General features: G+C 32.1%; 1 protein-coding gene across 1 annotated transcript in view; it reads left to right on the top strand.

Moving 5' to 3' along the window:
- The window catches only part of unc80 (unc80, NALCN channel complex subunit), a gene marked incomplete in the record, with an annotated part of 366,946 nt that overhangs the window by 231,088 nt on the left and 113,607 nt on the right, over positions 1 to 22,251 (top strand). The window contains 7 exon segments of the mRNA XM_081749034.1: positions 90 to 305; positions 1,846 to 1,981; positions 4,859 to 5,119; positions 8,560 to 8,648; positions 9,904 to 10,057; positions 15,493 to 15,692; positions 21,106 to 21,225. Of these exon segments, the coding sequence (XP_081605160.1) occupies positions 90 to 305; positions 1,846 to 1,981; positions 4,859 to 5,119; positions 8,560 to 8,648; positions 9,904 to 10,057; positions 15,493 to 15,692; positions 21,106 to 21,225 (1,176 nt within the window).

The raw sequence follows: 22,251 nt of genomic DNA, 5'->3' as shown, positions 1-22,251 counted from the left end.
AGTTCTAGAAATCGTATTATAATACATTGAATTGAATAAAAAATACAGTAGATTTTATAAATAATAGAATATTCGTGTTTCTCTTGTAGCCACATGCACCGGTTGTTTCTCGAGCTGCGCTGTTCCTAGAATGTGCTTACTTTGTACATTGCTGTAATAAAGGTCAATGGCCGACGTGGATGAAACTGAATTTTCCTATATTTCGTCCATCTGGTCCTTTATCAAATAGAGGAACACCTTCTGGTATGAGAAGAACTCATATACTCCAAAGATCAGCTGGAAAAATGTTCTATCAATGGGCTGAGGTAAGTACAAATAAGCACAAACAAAAAGGTCAGAAAAGAATAAAAAGTTTGTGTTGGCTTTGTCGTCGGAATTTAAAAGATTGCCCATAAGATAATTTCTTTGTCAGTTCAACAAATTCAAATAATTTCTCCTTAAGATGCTCTCTCGTAATTAAGCAAATGAAATTTCAGTTTTTGTTTACTCGTCTGTATGATGTGCACTTTTCTCTGAAACTTAGCTCTCCCAAAAGAACTAGGGTGCATGTTGTGCATGGAATAACATATATAACAGCTACATAAAACAACCTATGTTTTCATTAAGTTGCAGCACATAACATGTAGATATCACACAAATGAAAAGACATATTAAGTGGCCGATCTGGTCGAGTATCATCCCGAACTATTACATTTTAGTCTTCATAGTAGAATGTCTCCAATGTATAGGAATAAAGCTATTTGGTCTTGATCCTCATAGTAGCAGCTTTACTACTAATGACATGAGTCTGCATGCACCTAAGTTTTTCAATCGAAAGAGAGTAGTAACAATCTAACATTAAATTTGTAATCCTTAATTAAGCGCATGTAATTCTTTTTAATCAATGTAACAAATACTTACTTCTAGTTATGACTCACATAACATATTTTTAGTAGAAGAAATTTCTCGATAGATTCTCTGCTGTTTTCTTCTGTAGTTTTGAAAGTATTTATTAATTTTGAAAGTATTTGTTAACGTAACTAATTTAGAAACTGACAATTGTGAAAATTAATCACTTTAACTTCCAAAAATGCTGAGGAAGATAACAAAGGTTTTGAAAAAAATAATGGTGCTGCTAATATGCAAATGTGGATTATAAGACCTAAGGTTAATTTGGTTTATAAAGTAGATTACATTAACCTCCATTAATCGTTTGAGATATATCATACAATGCGCGGATAAATATATACGTGTATGCATTTGAATAATACGTAAAAATCTATGCAATATAATGCAATCAATGTACGCAACACAATTGAGAGCAATTGCCATAGTCAGGAGCTTAGTTAGATTAGACATCAAATGGAAAACTTCATAATATAAATATTTTTGTATATGTTGCAAAAAAGGCAAGTGCCAATTGTAAGATATATTAGTTTATTTATTCTGTTAATTGTAGTTTTCCTTCCATAATTTTGCGAAGTTACACTTTGAAACAGTTCAAAAAATTTACATATTTCCTATCAATCTATCGATCATGTTTACTTGCTAGAAAAGGAAGCAGTTGCATATTATAGTCCGCGTCACCCGAATTGGCGTGTGGCGTCAGCTAATAAGCCCGCAGTGTGCTGTTACTAAGCCTTCAGGGAGGAATCTGATTATTCATAATTGATTTTGTTCATATTTGTGGACAATTATGAATGATTAGATTCCTCCCTGAAGGTTTAGTAATAGCGCACTGTGAGCTTATTGGTTGAGGCCACACGCCAATTCTTGTGAGGCGGACTATAGTGTTGAAACCTTAATGAAAATTTTAAGTATTGTTTGACTGAAGTGTATAAAAGTTTTTATCTCTAAATATTATAGGCGCTTGGTGCAAGATTAGAGGAAATGATGGAGGAAGATAAACAACATGTAAGTAACGTAGTTTCAATGGTTACAGAAGAAAACAGACAGAAGGAACTTCTTATGGATGATGAGGAAGAAGATTTTTTAGATGAAGGTGATTACCATGAAACAAATTTGGTATTTAATGTATTTTCTTATATATTTACTAAGTACAAGTTGGATATGTACGTAGAATTACGTAAAATATAATTAAAATTTAATTTTCCTCTTCTCTTCCTAACCAAGGGCGCCAAACTTCTAAATTGCAGTAATTGTTGTATAATCAACAATATGAAAACTCAATAATTTACAGGAGCTAGCAGGTGGCCCCTGTCTACGCTTTCTTCGTAGTTAGTGGCCATGGCATCAACAATTTGAAGCTCTGCGAAATAATTTACAAAGAATATTGTCAAAAAAATCATAATCATAAATCATAAAAAATCAGCATTTGCCTCCTAAACCACCGAGTTGAAAATTAAACTGTGTATAACTTCTATTGAACTTCAGTCAAAGTAAAAGAACAAAGAACGAATATTTCTGTTTAATGGATCATTCTAAATTGAGTTGACATTATTATGGAAAACCAAGACAAACTTTAATTTGAAACATGAATTCGAATGGACTTCGAACTCTTTCAATTTTTAGGGCCGCGGTGGCTCAGTGGTAGAGCGTTCACCTCTGGTGCTTAGGGCCCCGGGTTCGATCCCAGCCCCCGCCAAGTGATGGTGGGACAAACACCGTGTGCATGGGTTTTCTCGGGGTTCTCCTGTTTCTTCCTACTTTCTTCATTCCACCATTACATTCATTACTCATCATCACCGTCTCCTTTAGCCTAACCGATATAACCCTGGGACATAAAACTCAAAGATTTCAGATTTTTCTTTCAATTTTTTACTTAAAAATATAACCTAGTAGAATTTCCTATCCGATTATGAAATTACCATGACTTACGAATTCTTTCTTTCAGTTTAACATCCCATGATTATATCCTTTAGGGTGAGGGAGATAGATGATTAAGGCAATTGAATGATGATGATGGAAGAATTAGTGGAATGAGAATCTGGGAGGAAACGGGAGTACCCAAGAAAACCCACGGGAACAATGTTATCTACCATAAACTTCCTTGACCAGGAATCAAACCAGGGGTTCCATGCACCAGAAGTAAGCGCTTTACCACTGAGCCACCGTGTCACCCCCAAAAAGTTGTTTGTACTCTAATGCATTTTAATAAGTTGGAAATTATTTATCTTATCTATTTCTTTCTTTCTAATGCGAAAATAGTTATTCTATCCAACACAGAAAACATGTTTTAAATGAATCCTGCACAATGTTTCAACAATTTCATGCTTTCTTAATGATACTTGTTAGTTTATGCATTTTTTATTCGGTTTTGATTTCCATAACAACTCTTTAACATCATTTCAAGCAAAAGTTGTTTTCTACATGATGCAAAAAAATACTATTACACATAATAGGTTTGTAACTAACGTTATTTGTTGGTAAGTTACTTCGTTAAATTCACTATGCTTTATAGTTGTATTTTAACATTTCTTTGAATAGACTAGGTTTCCGTGTGATACTTTCTTTTATTAGATATGACAGCTAGGAATTATGCTATTATTTGTTTTGTTTTGTAGTATATAATACCTTTGTATGTGGACTAACTGGCGATTTTCCATCATAAGTTTAAAAGAAAAGATAGGGACACTGTAAAAGCAGGAACTTGAGGTAATAAAAAACTAGTAATATGATAACTTTTAAGACAAGTTTGATGTTAACACAAGTTGCATTGCAGTTGGATTTCTTATTTCTATTACCTATTTAAAAGCAACGTTAAGGCTACTGTATAACCAGGGAATTGAGATAATAGCGAATAGTTGCTAATAATGTGATAACATCAACATAAGTTTGATGTTAACTAAAGATTTTATATTAACCTTGATTATTACTGTCACTTTTCTGCAAAACTTTATGTATCAGATTGAAGCACAGTGTACACTAAATTTTTCAAATAACATTTCTATTTTCTAAATGATTCACTTCAATTCGCCGTAAATAAATTTTAGAGACATTAATTTTCATTTCCTCTATGTGTTATGAAATAGAAATTTTATCGAGAACAACTGTCATATCTGAACTTTATCATATGAAGAACATTGTAAACTGTTCTGTAAGTTTAAAATTATGACTGTTGTGTGTGTATATATATATAAGGGTTTAGCAGCGTAGACAAGTTATTCACTCATATAATATAAGATCTGCTAAACAAGTTGATATATTGTATAGTAGACTATAAAAAAATCAGAAATATCTATACAATACAAGGTATAAAATTCATGAAGAGGTTACCAATACGCACGCAAAATTTACCGATAACTCAATTTAAAAATAAAGTATATGATTGGTTAGTTGCTGTACTCCATTGTAATGTTAAGGAGTTTGAGGAAGGTAAACGTATATTGTATAGGTGAAAAAGGAATTTGCAGTATATCTTCATTTGGCGTTGTCTATTGTCTGCATACAGACCTAATGACAATAAAATATTCTATTCTATTCTATATCATAATGGATGCAATTCCTTATAGAGTGTTTCGTATTTATTAGGCATGGAAGCTTAAAATCAGATTATTATCCATGTTATATAATTTACTTATACTAAATTAAATTAATCCTATAAGTTTAACTTTCCTCGATTACGCTTTGTAGGCCATAGAAGACGAATAATAAATTGAAATTAATGCGGTGAAAGAAGTGATAGAATAAAAATACGGGATACGCGGAAATTCAGAGAAAACTCACGGACAGTATAAATCTTATATAATCTTAGATCGAACTAGGTACCTTTCCTGCCAGAAATGAGCACTCTATAACTGAACCATTGATATTCTTATTGATAATTACTATTGAATAACAATGCTGTAATTTCATAATAAATTTTTAATTTATATGTAACTAACAATCATTTTTACGATTTTTCTTAAATCTTTTTTAGCAAGCGTTAATTTGTATGGCTCAGAATGCCCTATAGCTCTACGAATGGTTGCTTGTATTTTGCTGTTTGAAATTACAGCATTTCTCAGGGAAACCTATCAGACTTTGCCGAAATCAACTCGGCTTTCTACAAGAGAAAAACCTGTTCCGTGGACGTGTAGCCGAGAAGCCAATCGTCGTTGGAGTATGGCCCTTTCATCAATGGGCCACTCTCAAACATCAGCTCAAAGCTTACAGTCAATTGCAGGAGAACGGGAAGGAGGTAAGTGACTATAATTGACGGATCTTAGAAGATATTAGAGATGATCTAAATTTGATATTTATTGTGTCATATTAATTTGTGAAATGAAACTTAAAAATATTGACTGTACTATACGAAATAAATATATTCTAATTGCAATTTCTTTGAAAAAAATAAATACACCATAATGTATAAAACAAGCTAAAGTTATGTGATAAATACAGGAAACAAACTACTTTTGTCTCAAATCATATCTTCTATAAATATGTGTTCAAAATTCAAGGATTTAGAATCCTCTATAGGTGTCAAAGAGTGAAATCCTCTGTAAGTGTCAATTTCTGTTGATCCTAGTTAAAAACTATATATATGTTATCTCTGTATTTATTTACTATATTTAATGACAAACATTACACTTTAACGACAAATATATCACTCATGACACTTTCATCCAATTTCCGACCTGAGAACTAACAACTGACACATATTACTAAAAACTACAAACTATTCTTCTTCTTCTTTAAGCAGCCAACACTGTTTATAGTTGTTAACAAACAACTTACACACATCATAAATGAACGTCCTCACTTAAATATAGAGTAAGCTTATACTCCAGGAAATTCAGTTAAATTCAAAGATTTAGAATCCTCTATAAGTGTCAATTCAATAAAATTCAAAGCGTTGGAATCCTCTATATGTGTAAATTTAAAGAGTTAAAATCCTTCCTCTATAAGTGTCAATTCAATGATATTCAAAGAGTTAGAATCTTATGTAAGTGTAACTTCAACGAATCTTCAGTTTCCCGTGTCGGTGCGCAAACCATTATGCTAAACAGTGTCCCAGTCGCCACATATCTTCACTCTTGAGGTCGGTGCCCAGCAATTTAGACCACATGGACTATAGGATGTAATCACTTAGTTTACATTTTATTATGCTTTCGTATAATGCTATTATTATTTTTTAACTTTTAGAATATTACTATGCTATTTTATTACTTAACTCCTAATTAGTTGTCGTATTTTTTAAGTAATCACTTGAGTCAAGTGTATTTGCATCTACATTAAAAATAGCAAAAGTAATTTGTTTACACAAAGGAAGTAGCTACAATAAATTACAAACTTACTGTCCAATCCTTTTTCTTTCAGTTTCCCCTAAGTTGATGAAAATGTAATATAAGCACACTTAAACAACTTCGTCTGAATCTAAAGTTGATTTTCTATCTTTAACACAAATTCAAAAACATCAAATCATGAAAACTGTATTATTTGTTTCCATAGTAAGTACTTTTTTATCGGTTAATTACCAATCAACAAGCTGTTCACTTGTTAATTTCCCCAAGGCCTTCATACTGCTTATTACGAAATTTCGTTCAGGAAACTAAAACAAGATTATATTAAGGAGTACCACTTGAATAACTTTCCTAATTTTTAACTGATTTAGCAAAAATAGATAGTTTTCGCACGCTATGTTGTTCCTTAGAGATCTATTTTAGATCCAAAATACGTTTCTACTGTACATTAATAAGTATATCGAGATGAGATTCAATTCTTAGAGATTAAGAACTTATTATGTTTTCGTGATTTTTTATTTTTTTTAAAATTGAACTACTTTGCCAGAATTAAAATATAACTAAATTTAATAGTACAGAAATTATCTCTATGAAAACGAATAAGCAGATGCACAAAATATTCTGTTTCCATATAAATGCAGAAAAATCAAAAGTTATCTACTTTTTACTTTTCTCGAAAACTAAGTATATTACATAGGTAGCATTTTTTTTTACAAGTACAGACTATTTTAACAAAATTATTTTTTAAATATAATATTGCATTTACTCAGGTTCCGAATGCCTATAACAATAATATAAGGCAAAAAGTAAATATATTTCTTAAACCCCATATATATATATATATATATATATATACAGGAAACCCGCACCTAAATGATTGAATATGGTACAAAATTAAAAATAGTTATGGCTAGCAAAGTAGTTTTAATAACACGTTAATAATATATTTAATTAAGAATTTCTCGATAATTACTCGAATTTAAGACGTCCTCGAATCTAAGACGCACCCCGATTTCGCGGGTTAAATTAACGGAAAATAGTAATATGTTCCGTTTTTACTATTAAAAAGCGCTCTTTGATATTGGTCATTTTCGTTGATTTTTATATATCCCTCTCCCCTCCCCATGTTGCGGAGCACGGCATCGGAAGTATCATTGTTCATCTCAGCGACCCCAAAAGCAGAAGTGTCACTGTTCATCTCAGCGACCCCAAAAACTATAGATTCGACACTAATATCCGTCATTTTCAATCATTTTCAAATGTTTCTTCCCCTCCTTTCAAATGTTTCTCTTCCTCCCTTAAGTTAAACGTCAAAGTGATATGACAAAAACTATCTCAGATTCGAACTTCATCTAGGTGGATGAAAATTTGATCGAGATCGGCCAGGTGGTTGAAAATTTGATCATCTCCTCCTTTCCCTCCCCTACGTTGCATCGTCAAAGTTAAATGATAGAAATTACCCCAGGTCCGAATATCATGTATGTTGGATTTTTTTTACATATATATCCCACTTCCCCTCCCCTACATTCTGCCGTCAAAGTTAAATGATGAAAACATCTCAGGTCAAAACCTTATCTATGTTGAAAGTTTGATCGAGATCGGTTGGGTGGTTCAAGAGTTATTAAGTTTTATTCATTTTCATATATTTACCCTCCTCCCGTCCCCTCCCCTAAGTTCTACCATCAAAGTGAATAGCTAAAATCATTCCCAGACCAGAACTGCATCTACTTCAAAAATTTGATCGAGATCGGTCAGGTGGTTCAAGACATTAAGAGTCACATAGTCACATTCAATTTGGAACTGAAGTTTTTTCTTCATACACCGCTACTAATATATAAATATATAACAGCACAAGATTGAATAACAGGTTTGTTGTGTGGTTATAATGCATTAAAAACATTTGTAAACTTAATTAAAACTTTTTAAAAAAAAATAGTAACGGAAAGCTATTCTGTTATTGAGTATTTGAAAGACCAATGCATGAATTGATGTTTTATGAAAAAAAAAATATTTCGAGAAAGCAAAATAATATTTAGTCTATATCTAAAATATGCTATTTCCTTTTCTGAATAATTGCACACGTATATTTTTGCTGTTTAACTAATGAATCCATTATACTGTAGCCATTGAAATCACTATCTATACTAAAGATGGACAAAGACGAATGAATGGGTGAATAGCGATTAATTTCACGACTGTAAAAATGTATCAAACCTTCACAAACTCGTTGTACTTCTATTTTAGCTCTAATAGGCAGTAGTGTGTTAGCAAATATGCAATAGGCTTTTAATACTAAAGTTTACAGCTTATACATTTTCTTGTCTAAGGAGTAGCAGGAGAATTTTATTAAAATGAATTGAATTGGTTTCTCTTCAAAATATTATTAATTTTCCAGGTGTGCAAGGGGAGAGAAAAATCAGCTTTGTTTTGCATGAACCAGATAATGAATCTGAGGGAAGCAGCAATACAACCGTTACTGCACAGGTAATATTGCTTATGTAGGTTGTTAATGTTATTTGTGATATTCTTGAGATCTAATTAAATATTAATTTGTGTCATTGTAACAAAATATTTGCGATCAGTTTGCGACAAACGGCATTAAATATTATTTAAGATGCGACTAACATCAGCATATTTAAATCAACGGAAAGTAAAATCGTAAACCAAGAATAAAAATTTTCCCTTGCTCTTCGATCGCAAAGATGCGAAGACTCAATGTTCAATCGGCTCCTAGGGTTGCGGTGGCTCCGTGGTAGAGCATTCATCTCTGGTGCATGGGGTCCCTGGTTCGATCTCAGCTCGCGCCGAATGAATTTTGTGGTGTACAAACAACGTATGCTTGGGTTTTCTCGAGGTTCTCCCGTTTCCTCCCACTTTGTTCATTCCACCATTTCATTCATTTCTCATTATCACCGTCTCCATTAGCCTAGCAGGCATAACCATGGGACGTAAAACTCAAAGATTTCATTCTTTTTCAATCGGATCCTTTATATAAATGAACGTTAAAAGAAAAGGAAAAGCTGGATAGAAGAGAGAAAGCAACAGTGTTAATAATAACTTCAAAACTGCTGAAAATTGCAATACTTTCCTCATAAACTTGTAATGGTATTTTTGAATGAGAAGGGAGTGGAGAGAGAAAAGAAGAAAATTCAGAAGTTTTAGATTAACCTCTGAACGTACATGCCATTAAAATCTTTCATTATATATATAAAAAAAATACAAAAACTTTTAAGTTGATCAGTAATCTTAGATTACTACAAACAATCATACGTGAGACAATCTTATGTAAAAAAAAAAAAGTTGGAATCTTTGGTGAGTTTCATTGTATACAAGGAAAAAGTAATGAAACTCACACTCCTGATTTTATGTTCTGTTTTCCAGCAGAAAAAAAGGGAACAAATTTTCAATGTTAGTGATGTAATACTTTTTCAATTCATTTATTTTGTTGTTTTTCATTTATGTACGTTCTGGTGAGGCTATATGATGTTTTATTTAAATACTATAATAGGACAGTTACTTCCAATATGGTGTTTATTCTCAGTTGGCTTTGGTAAATGGAAAATTCAAATAGAAAGTTGAAGAAACGTGCTACTTATGTTCTGTAACTAAAGATCTTAATTTAAAAAAAAATCAGTATATGTATTAGCATTGTTATTCAATGTTCAATGGGCCTTACACAAAATATTATGCTCTGAAAGTAACTGAATTTGAAAAGTAACCTTCTTAATAAATGTCTTAGGGAGAAGAAGCTCAGGCAGATGACAAAAAAGGCAGACGAATGCCACCTCCTCGACCTTTTCTGCTACGAAGGGGTACAGCAGGGGCTACAGGTTCCTTCAAAAGACGTAGTCTTAAGTTGAAGAAAGGCAAAGAAAAAGAACCAGACTGTGAATGTAAGTAATATAATTAGTAGTAGTACATATTAATACTAATAGTAATTAGTATTGATGCCAATTGGCATGATCACCATTAGCAGTAATTAATATATATATATCTTCTTCTTCTTTATATCTTCAACCATAGGTTGGTGGGCAACATGAAAATATTAAAACTTTTCTCTCCCTTGGGAGAGCTGTTTTATACTTTGATAAGGTCTCTTCTTCGTAACCGTATCTAGATATTGTACTTTAATCTTCCTCTTCCTGGCTTTTCTTCTGTCTTTTTCCCTCTATCAGCACGGTGATCCAATCAGAGTGCCGAATGAAATGGCCATGCATGCTGTTTCTTCTTTTTCCTATTATCTTCATGATCTGTCGCCCTTCATTAGTTTCTGTTAGTATGTCTTCATTCCTTTTCCTTTCGGTCCATGATATGTGCAGCATTCTACGCTAACTCCTTATTTCAAATGCTTCCAGCTTTGATATTTCAGCTTTCCTCAATGTCCACGTCTATGATCCACGTCTATGATCCACGTCTATGGTCCACGTCTATGATCAATGTCCACGTAAAGCGCCACGCTTGATACCAGAGTCTTAATAAATCGTTTTCCGACGTCCAATGACACATTTCTTGATGTTAGAAGTCCTTTTCTCATATTGAATCCTTATTTAGCCTGCGCTACAGATATTCTTGAACTTAGGTCCTTTTCACTTCTGTACGAGAATATTAGATTTCCTAAATACGAGAACATCTTAACGTGTTCGATTTTCTCCCTCTCTAGCCATACGTTTGCCATATATATAGGTAGATAGTCTTCAGACTAGAGAATAGGTTTTGTACTGAAACTTGCTGTAGGTTAAAAAGCAATATTAGCATTTTCATCATGTAAAACGTCATGGAAACCAAAATATTCTAAGGAAACACTTATAAATAGGCACTACAGTAAGATTTGTATGTAGAATGTAGTAAATAAAAAAATGAATATAACATTTAATGTACTATAATAAGAAACGAAGAGAAAACGAATTAGAAATAATAATATAAATAAATAAGTTTTATAATTTTATTTTACAAAATATTGTATAGTTTTAGTTCATAGTAGAGTCAATTTAGTTTAGAACCTAATAGAACTCTGTTTCCTGAAGAAATAATCCTAGGATCAGTAGTGGCTTTAGCAGATAGGCCGGGTAGGCACGGGCCTACCCAAAAATTTTGACAAATATATAAACAATAAAAGTTACAATAAAGAGTAAATATATTTTACACTATTTAAATTAATGGTAGACAATTATTTAACAAATAGCATCAACCACTACTGTAAAAGTAATTTCCTACTGTCATTAATCAATCAAATGTGTATATGTGTCCATAAGCGAGAGAGCGGTTCTACCCAAAATTAAAATCCTAAAGCCGCCCCTGCCTAGAATAATGATACTTGAAGAACCGAAAATTTAATCCAGGACACTAAATATAAATTCATTAAGAATGTTTAATCAATCATCTTATCATGTTCTTTCCATGCGATCAAGTGATTTCTAGGAGCAAAAGTATGGGTCCTTTTCTATGATACATATGCGTTACTTTCCCCAAGCTTGAATAAATAAAAAAAAAGTGTTTGTACTTTACAAAAATTAGGTCAAACTACAGAAACCGATTTGTGTATGGTCTTCAAAACAAGTAGTATACAGTTTACTATTTTTGTTTATTCATATTCATATCGTCTTTATTGCAGAAACTTCAGAGGGCATCCAAATCATGTATATGTATACAGATACATATAGCCTATATGTATCTTTATACATACATCCAAATCATATATATGCATACAGAATATTTACAAAAGCATCAGAAATTTCAGAAATTAAAATATATGGAGTGTGGTCCTACACCTAGATATAACTGCACTACATATTCTGATATATATATATATATATATATATATATATATATATATATATATATATATATATATATATATATATATATATATATATAAATTCTCGATTGTGATTCCAATACAATACAATACAAAGAATAACGATTTCAACACAATACAATAGATAACTAATATACATATCAATTCATTTTTCTCATAGTTCTTCAATGCTATGTTATTTTCCACTTTAACTATTTTGTAATTTCGTATAACTCGTCTATATCATATATTGGATTATCTAATAAGAGTGATTTAAGTTTACTTTTAATAGTACCCACTTCGGCATCTCTTAGTTCTTTAGGGAGAGAGTTGAATAATTTTACGGACGTGTCAATAAAACTCTTCTGTGTTTTGGTATAATTATAATACACTGTCATTATATTATTTCTGTATCTTGTGTTATGTGAGTGATAACTGGAATGTTCAGGGTAGTTGTCTCTGTTCTCTTTTACATACATTAAACATTGAAAAACAAAAATAGCAGGAAAAGTCATTATTTTGAGTTTATCACAGCAGCAATTGTTGGTACCTTTTGATTAGGTATTTTAACCCTTTATTTGGCAGTGTTGCTTTTAAACAACATCTCATTCTATTGCGTTATCCGCACGAATTACTACTTCAGTGATCATTTAATTGCATTATTACTTTCATACAATATTCATATACATGATTTGCGGATCGCTTATTTAGATATTTCTAATCTTCGTCAACAGGGGACAGTCAAATTTAGTATTGTAGAAGCTTTATCTCCTACGTTCCGTGAAAGATTTTATTTTATTTTATTTTATTTTTATTTATGGCTTCTTGCTCTGTAGAAAAATATTTCAACGAAACTTCTGCTAATTACTGAAAATATTCTTATCATGTTTGACCATAATAGGGCAATGCTGCTCAGCAGCAACACATAAGACCTATTTTATGGCAATGTTGCTTTGAAATAAACATCCTGTATTTTGTAACCAAAGTACAAAAATACTTTAAAATTTACGAAATTATGATCACGAAGACATGGTTCAATCATAAAAACAAACTAATTATTTTAATGGTAATGCTATCAATGCTTGCCAATCTCTGCTACGTTGATATTTCCAATGCTGGTATCTCAAAAGACATACTACGTAAGTCAGTAAACTACAATAATCATACGTAACGTAAGAATTATTATTTGGTATTTAATTCAAATACAATGACAATTTTCTACATCTACGTATCGATATTTTTCATATTATTTTGAATAAAATAGAACCCATTTCTTTGAGATCCAAGATAACTTATCAATTCAGATATTAGAAGAAATAGGTTCTTAGGTCAATGCTTCTGATGTATAACATCTCTCGTTGAAGAACAGATGCTTAGGAAGTTCATTGCGTTTCGAAGATATAATTCCTCAAATGAGACGAATCAAAAAAATTACTGAAATACGCATGAATAAAAGGAGAAATAATTAGTAATTATCACTAGAAGTAGATTGTTACATGGACGTTGGTAGAGAAAGGGATAGACATTTACACAGTGTAAAGCTTTAAACTTCACGTATCAGTAGTAATATGTTTGAAGACAACAATCCACCCTGAAATTTATTTCACGTAACACTGGGTTGCCTGTATTCAAGCTTAAATTAACATATACAGGGGGTTTCAAAACAACACCGACAACGATTGGGAGGTAATTCCTGACACCAAAATAAGACAAAACGTATAGACCAATCTGGGTGCACGCTTCCTTTCGGAGTTATAGGCTGTCGAAAACATGACAAAAATGAACTTTAAACGTTCAAAGCTCCAAAACTATGAGATCTATCATAATCGGATCAAGACTTCACTTAGGAACTAATATGTGCGCTATCAAAAAATACATGTTTCAGAATCCTAAGGTACTCACGCAATAATTTTTTGTAGAGGAAGTTTGGTTAGGGGCATATAATGTGAAGTACTCACCAACTACGTCTATAAAAATTGTCGCGGAAGTACCGCAGGATTCTGAAATTTGGATATTTGGATAGGGCACATACTAGTTCCTAAGCGAAGTTTTGACCCAACTATGGTAGGTTCCAAGCGTTACCGGTGTTGTTTTGAAACATCCTGTATAAACAGATCTGATAAAGAAAAAAATTATTGAAATATTCGTGATGTACACTTTAGAATAAACGGAATTCAAAGCAATTAAAATAAACCCAAACTTAAAACGTTGCAGTGAGTTGCGTGTTAGTAATGATAGAATATTGTTCATGCTGATCATAAATGATCAAATATAATTAAAGTGAAGAATAAAGTCTATAATGAAACATATAATAACCCCTCAAATAAAAAGGTTATTAAAATTAAGCATTAAAGTTAAGAGCAACATTGTGCTTAGTTCTGTAGAGCAATATTTCATTTACACGAAATACAATGTTATATGTGAGAGTTAAAACTTCAAGAGAAGTACACGTAAGTGAAATTAAATTTATATCACAGATATGTTACATCAATATACAGAAATAATTGGAATTTGAGATTTAGCTATGATAAATTAGTGACACACATTTAGCTATGATAAATTAGTGACATAAAACCTTCACGTGCTGCAGTCATAGCCTCTATACATGGCAACTTCGAGTCAAACATGCGTTTGATATGTTCCTGAGAAATCACCTACCACGTTGCTCATATGCGAGTCAATAAAACATCGATATTGTCTTTCATGTAGCACACATACATTGAAACTGCATTGAAAAATAATTGTAAACGCTGTGATTTATAACGATTATCAACGTTGAAATCTTCAATGGAAAATTATTATTCAATCATCTCAACACTAGCGGTTTTAGAGTTCTACAAGGGAAAAGCCACATTGGCAATGGTGATAAAAACATCCTTCCTTTTGCAAAATCAACCTCCGTTTATGGATTGTTTCACTGTGTAGGCATTCTTTAATGAGGTACAAATATTATAAAAAATGAAACAACAAATTTGGCATTCCATAATCATATATCCTACTAATAGAACTATTCAATTTGATTTTACATATTTTACTAAACACAAAGAGTTCAAGCTATCCAAGAAGTTTAAAATAATTGACGTTACTAACACTGCTCAAACTATTTCTTCAATTTTGAATTTCTTAGTCGATTTTGTAAGATTCATTTGGTTATAAACCCATAAATGTATATAATTATTAACAGTGCAACTTGAAACAGATACAAAAAGCTAAGTAATGATGAAAAGTTTTTAGAGATAGATGGAGAGTGATCAAACACTCCCAAACAGTCTCTGAAAATGATTGTGCAAGTACCGGAGGTTCTGAAAGATGGATATTTGGATAATTCCTCAGTGATGTCTTGATCCGACTACAATAGGTCTCATAGTAGTAGAGTTATGAACTTTTAAAGTTCACTTATTTTACTTTTTCGGCATCCTATAACTCCGAAACTGTCTATATATATGTAGATAGATAGATATGCTATGTACTTTTCTACTACTACTACTACTAATTATTATTTACTTAAAAACATTTTAACTTTACTTTCTTTAGTGAGACGTGCCGATTCTATTCGGTCAAAGAGAAAAGTAAGCTCTCTGTCAGATCGAAGTGATACATCAGAGCATGCTGAGCACGAAGTTAGTGGAGAGGAATCCCCCGGTGTACTGAGCGATGACCAGCCTCCTGAAAGCCCGAGTGATAGTAATGATACTGACGACACCACTGTAACGAAGAACATGCCTTGGCTTAAGGTAATTTAACTTATAAAAGACAAAACCAGCCGGGTGAATGGACAAATATCCATAATGCCGAACTTCACAATATATATTTGTCACCGATATAGTGCACATAATTAAGTCTAACGTCTAAGATATTGTAAGAACATTATATCTTAAGAAACGACTAGGTAAGAGAGTACATATAGAAAAATCTATATAATCTTTTTGTTTTGTTTTCTCTATGAAAAAGTTGTTCATAAATTTCGTTTTAATTTTCTTGAAAAATAATGTATACAAATGGAAAGCAATTAATCATATGTATGAAATTAGCAATTTGACGCACAAGCACATAATCTTCATGTAAACTATAACATAATATCAGACTCGTTATACAGTATAACACTAAAAATTTATAGTAAATTTCCAATTAATATGAAAGAGGGTGTACTATGAAAATCTACCAACGTTAAATTTCAAAATGCACAGAAAATATGACAAATAAACGAAGTGAAGCAACAGTATAGACATAAAAATCCAGCAAAAATTAATATATTAAGCAATATATATATATTCAAACATCTGATTATATGAGCTGTTATCTCTAGAAAACTAAATATTAGAATTTATATATGGTGAGTTATAGTGCCCGGGACCAATAGATCAGATTCTGGATCCCAAAGTACTTTCATCTTTGAAATTCCGGGTATGGTTAACATTTTATTATTATAGAAAACCTAGGGTTCCGATTTCCCCCTTTAGATAAAAATGAAATATATGAATTGAGGGAAATTTGGACTTCGAGTAATTCCTCTTTTCTTTTGTATTTTTAAAAATATTTTTGTATTACTTACTTTGTTTCTGATTTAGACCATACTCTATGTCTAATTTTGTATGTATATGTGTCCATACATTTGGAATTTGCAATGTACTATTGTACGTAATTTGTATTGTATGTTTTCTCCTTTCTTTTACGACTACACGACTACCAGATACATAAAGTACTAGTTGGAAATCTAAAAAAAAAAAAAAAAAAAAAAAAGTTCCGGTAGGCTAAGAAGAAAAGAGATTAACCATAGTATTGATTAGCTTGATTTGTCACAGGATATAATTAATTGTTCACCATCTTTTCTCCTGTAATGGAACTTTATTTTCTGAGTAGTAATAGATCTTTAAACTTCTTGAATAATGGAGATAATTTGTTTATTATAAAACAATTTAGCAACCAGATACGCGAAATATCGTACCCATTGTATTAAAAGGAGAAAATCACTTACTTGTAGTTATTAAATTGCACGTTTGTACTAGCTATATAAGTAATATTGAGTAAAATTCGAACTCAATGTGATTGGTAAATCTGGATGACTTATATCAAGTGCTCAATTAGGTCGACAAATGGAAGATCACGAAGTTAAAGAAATGTGACTCGATCGAGAAATGTTGTGAAATTGTAAAGGAAAATATAAGGTTTTCAATTAAGCAAAATGAGGAAAGCAATATGATGATAACAATAGAATCCAGCCATGAAAAAGAAGGAAAGCCTCAAACCACTTATAACTATCAAAAGATCGTACTAAGAAAGAAAGACATGTGAGCAACCACTTGCAGAAATAAACTGACATATTAATACAAATATTAATTTAAACGTTGGCATATGTCAATATGTTTATTTGTTGAAACTTTCATAGGAAACGCCCATCTTCATCAGCGGCTCTCTCTTAAAACATCAACTGTTTTTTATTTATTCCAATCACATCTCGTGGTGTTAGTCATATTTGAGAAACCTCACTAGTATTGATAAAATAACTGATAACCTTCTTAAAGAAATGCTTGTAATATTAATAGCTATAAACAGTATGTCGGAAAAATAACGGAACTTTTTAAATGAAACAAAACAAATTAAATATTTTAGCAACTGTAATTCTTTTTATTCAAAATACATCCCTTCTGCATCAATACACCGCCGGGCACTTCAACCAATGCTAGCATAGAGTTTTTAATGTCCTTTTACCGAATCGACTCAATGATCCTCGTCACGGCAGATTGGACGTGTGTAACATTGTCATAAAATGTTCCTCTCATGACCAATTTTAATTTTGGGAATAGGAAACAGTCACACGGTGATAAATTAGGCAAATACGGAGGATGTGGAAGCACACAGGTTTCTTTTTTAGTCTAAAAGTCACGAACTGCGACGGTTCTGTGACATGGTGCATTGTCGTACAGTAAAAACCAACTGCCTGTAGCTTAATACTCGGACTTACGCGAACGATCCGCTTCCACAAACGCTCCACAACATCCAAATAATATTCACCATTAACAGTTTGACCCTGTGAAACGAATTCCCGAAGTATAATACCTTTGGAATCGTAAAAACAAATCAACATTTTCTTCTCACGTGACTTTTGAAAACGCATTTTTTTTTTCTTTCGGAGAACCTGGGGACTTCCACGTAGCATTTTGGCGTTTTGTTTGCGGGTCGTACTTGAAGCACCAAGTCTCATCACCACTTACAATCGATTCCAGGAACGTTCTCTTCCGTCTGACTGTTTTAATCAGGTCCTTGCAATATTCAACGCGAGCAAGGTTTTGGTCGTCAGTTTAAACGTGCGGAACAAATCGAACACAACCTTTACGTTTCTTTAAATCCTTTGTCAAAATTTCGTGAATTATGTCTTCCGTCGTATTTAATTCCTCCGCCATCCATCTCACAGCCGAATTCACATCGTGGGTGATCATTTCACTCACTTGTTTCACCAACTCATTACAATTTTTGTTTTTCGGTCTGCCTAGCTTTGGATAGTCTTCCAAGAACTTACGACCGTCCCGGAATCTATCTATATATATAAAAGAGAACGTACAAAATCCTTTGTCCGCTCATCACGCTAATACGGCTGAACCAATTTCTTTCATTTTTGGGGGGTTATTAGGATTTGGACCCTAGATGGTTTTTATCATATCACTTTAATTTTTAATTACCAGTGTCTTGAGATAATTGACCATTCAAGTGTCCATAACGTACAAATCCTTTGTTATTAGTTCATCATAGGTAAAAATAAACGTATTTATATGCAACCCGCATGACCGTGTCACTCGGCGGGTTAACATAAATGACAGGCGATATACAGCGGAAAATAGCTTGAATCTTCTGTTTAAAATTTTTTAATTGATTTGCTTATTTTTACAGACACTTTTACAATATGCCAGCACCGGGATGACCGCAGCGAAGCGGGGCGGGTTAACATAAATGACAGGCGATATAATGTTAAGATTTACTGCAATCTTCTATGGTTTTTATCATATCACTTGAAAGCGAAAAAGTAAAAATTATCTAAGTAACAAAGTTTATTGCGTTCCGGGGTGACCGCAGCGAAGCGGGGTGAACGCTGCTAGTCGTGTATATACCACACTAACACACCTGTACGAGATAAGCACTCATAATCATACACTTATTTCACCATTTCCAATGTTTGTGTAAATGTTTTACCTAGCTTGATACAAAATTTAATATTGGATCCTTGCTCTATCGTGTTTTTGTGACGAGGTGACGCTAGATACACTTAATTGTCTTGCTATAACTTAACCTCCGTTAATCGGTTCTCATGATTCTGGTCTCGTTTTGTTGAGCAGATATTCAGCTTTCCGATAATATGTTGCTTCAATAGATGGCGCTAGTGGTTATCTGTAAAGAAAATAAAAAGTTTCGTTACTTTTCTGACATACTGTGTATGAACTTACTTCTCCTCGTCCGAGCTAGGTAAAATATGATATAAAGTGAAATGTATCAAATCAACAGAAACACAAAAGAATGTTTTTCGCTTATTAGTAGATCCGTTAAAGTTTTCTTTCATAAAATTCCTGCATACGATAATAACAAAAATGCATTTTTTTAAGCAATGAGATATTAGCTAGAAAAATATATAGCACATTTCATATATGCTGCAGAAAGAAAATAACCGATATTATGCGTATATCAAACCAATTCCTCCATAGATGCGGCGAACTCAATGATATACAAAGAAATATAGAGTTGTGCAAGTTTTTGAAATTATTATTCGTGTATCAATCAGTGGCGTAAACCTAATTTCTTCAAATTTAGGGGAGGCTCAAGCACACAATTTCATATCCTTTGAGGACAGGCGTGATTTTTGTATACGTATCTTCATATAATTATTTATTTATTTTTGCAAAAATCTTGCTCAAGAAAGGAAGGGTTAAAGCCCGATACTCTCCTTGTGTACGCCACTGATATCAATGTATACACATTTAACATTTATGCCAGTCATCGAAAATATAGTTTTTAAAAATCATAATAATAAAATATAAAATATCATATTTAGTCATCCATACCGCTTGGCAGTTTCTTTTGTAACAAAAAATGGGATATTGAGGATTTGTATTCAGTTACTCGCACATACATAACACATTTCTTTCTATGTTATTGTGAATTACCATCTATTTTCCTTCTTAGGTTTTAATATATTTAAAAAATAAACTATGTATGTAAGAAAACGAGAAACAATGATATTGATGCGTATACTGATTAAATCTACATATGTTTATCACAACATGTTATTGTTTAATGACAAATAGTTCTTGCATTTAAATAGTTCTGAAGAGTTTTAGATAAATCATGGAAAACTCACTTAAAACTTTACATGGTATAAGCTTAACTAATTATTTTAAGAAACATTATTATTAATATTATTATTCGATTTTTTTAAAATATAGACAACTTATCAATGCACTTAATGAAAACTAGAACCGCGCCAAAAATTATTACCATGAGTTTTTTTAATTAGTGGTTGGAAGTTGCGAGACATCATAAGAAATACAGACAGTCCTCAACTTACGTAAATAGTTCATTCCAGGGGTTTTAACATAAGTTGATTTGGGGGGGGGGGCATAACCTAAGATTTGTCTCCAACACACATAAGAAAATACGAAAAAATTAAAAACAAAATACTGTTTAATAATACTATAATGGAAAAACTCAGTTACATAATATGCTTTATAAATAAGGCACAGAAGCCAGCGTGATTCGTACAGTTCATGACAAGCATTACGCTGCCGTATGATGATGTAGTTCACGCTTGAGTCACTAGATGGCTCTCAAAATAGAACTTAGGAATTTAATATTATTTCTTACTTCAGATGCAGATTTCGTTTGTAGATTTTAATTAAATTGAAAATTTCTTGCATCAGTATGATTTTATGTATATCGAATTCACGTAACTTAGGAACTATCTGTAAATAAATATCTCCATGACCATTTTGAGCAATGAAAATTTGAGTCTTAAGCTGTTAAGGCTGTTGCGACATGAAGTAAGCTTTTCTATAACACTATTATTTTCTTTATGTCTATGTTCATCAGGTTTAGTAATTATTTTTTTTCCATACCGATCAAGCGCTGTCTGCATAAAATGATTTACTGTTTGTTTTTCTTTAGGTCGTTGTACAACTTGCAAACTCCTTCAATTTCTACTGTTCTCATCAAGGCTTTTGTCATCCATTTTGCTACAGAAGACACATGAGAGCTTGTTCCAGACTAATCAAATCAGTTAGAAGAGTAAGTTGCCCATAAGTTATTCATTTGTAATAAGATGGAATAAGTGTTTCGGTTATATCTCTTTCAATAATCTCAATGAATAACTTTAAGTGTTAATAAGAAATAAGGAAAAAGGCTAATATTTACCGCAAAACAGCAGAGTTTTCTTCTACATGTAAGAAGCGCTTTTGGAAGAACCTTCCTCATCATCAGCTTACTTAAAATTCAAAGAAGGTTTAAAAAGATGAAGGAGAATGTGAAAACGCAAAAGATGGTTAAAATTATTAAGAAATGTAAAACGCAGATCTGTAAAGAAAATTAAACACGGTGTTTTACATTTCTTAATCCTTTTATTTTTTATTTTATTTTTTTATTTTTTTATTTTTATTTATTTATTTATTTATTATTTATTTATTTATTTTGCCTTTCCACATTCTCCTTCATGTTTTTAGATCCTCTTTGAATTTTAAGTAAGCTGTTGATGGAGGAAGGTTCTTCCGAAAGCGCGTCTTACATGTAGAAGAAAACTACTGTTTTTGCGGTGAGTATTAGCCTTTTTGTTTATTTCTTATTAAATATCATCACTGCTCGCAATATTGTGATAACTTTGTTCTTTTAATATTTCTGGTGTGAATTTGCTCTTTATGAATACTATACAAAAATGTCTGGAGCTTACAACCTACCAGAGGATGTAGTAGTTAATTGGCATACATTCAACTGTGTTGTGCATAGTCAGCGTAGCGATTCCCAGTTTCACTATTCTAACATTAAATACTGAACTTTATTAGTTATTAATGTCAATTTTTCTCCAGTTGCCTTTCGATGTTATGTCATATACTCATCGGAAATTCAACCCAGGACCATACGCATCACAATCATTTGTGTTAACTATTCTGCCACGTGGAAATAGTTAACACAGATATAATATGACACATTTTGTTAAAGTTAACTAACACTCACATATTCCGTACCCTGGAAATCCTAAAATGATTCTTCTATTCGTAGTATCATTTCGGCAACGAACCCCGTTGTCTTCAACCGCTAGAT

The sequence above is a fragment of the Thermobia domestica genome, chromosome 2, assembly GCF_964235325.1.
Source record: "Thermobia domestica chromosome 2, izTheDome1.hap1.1, whole genome shotgun sequence".
Lineage (NCBI taxonomy): Eukaryota > Metazoa > Arthropoda > Insecta > Zygentoma > Lepismatidae > Thermobia > Thermobia domestica.
The sequence above is the reverse complement of the archived record's forward strand: the minus strand, read 5'-3'. Positions and strand labels throughout refer to the sequence as shown.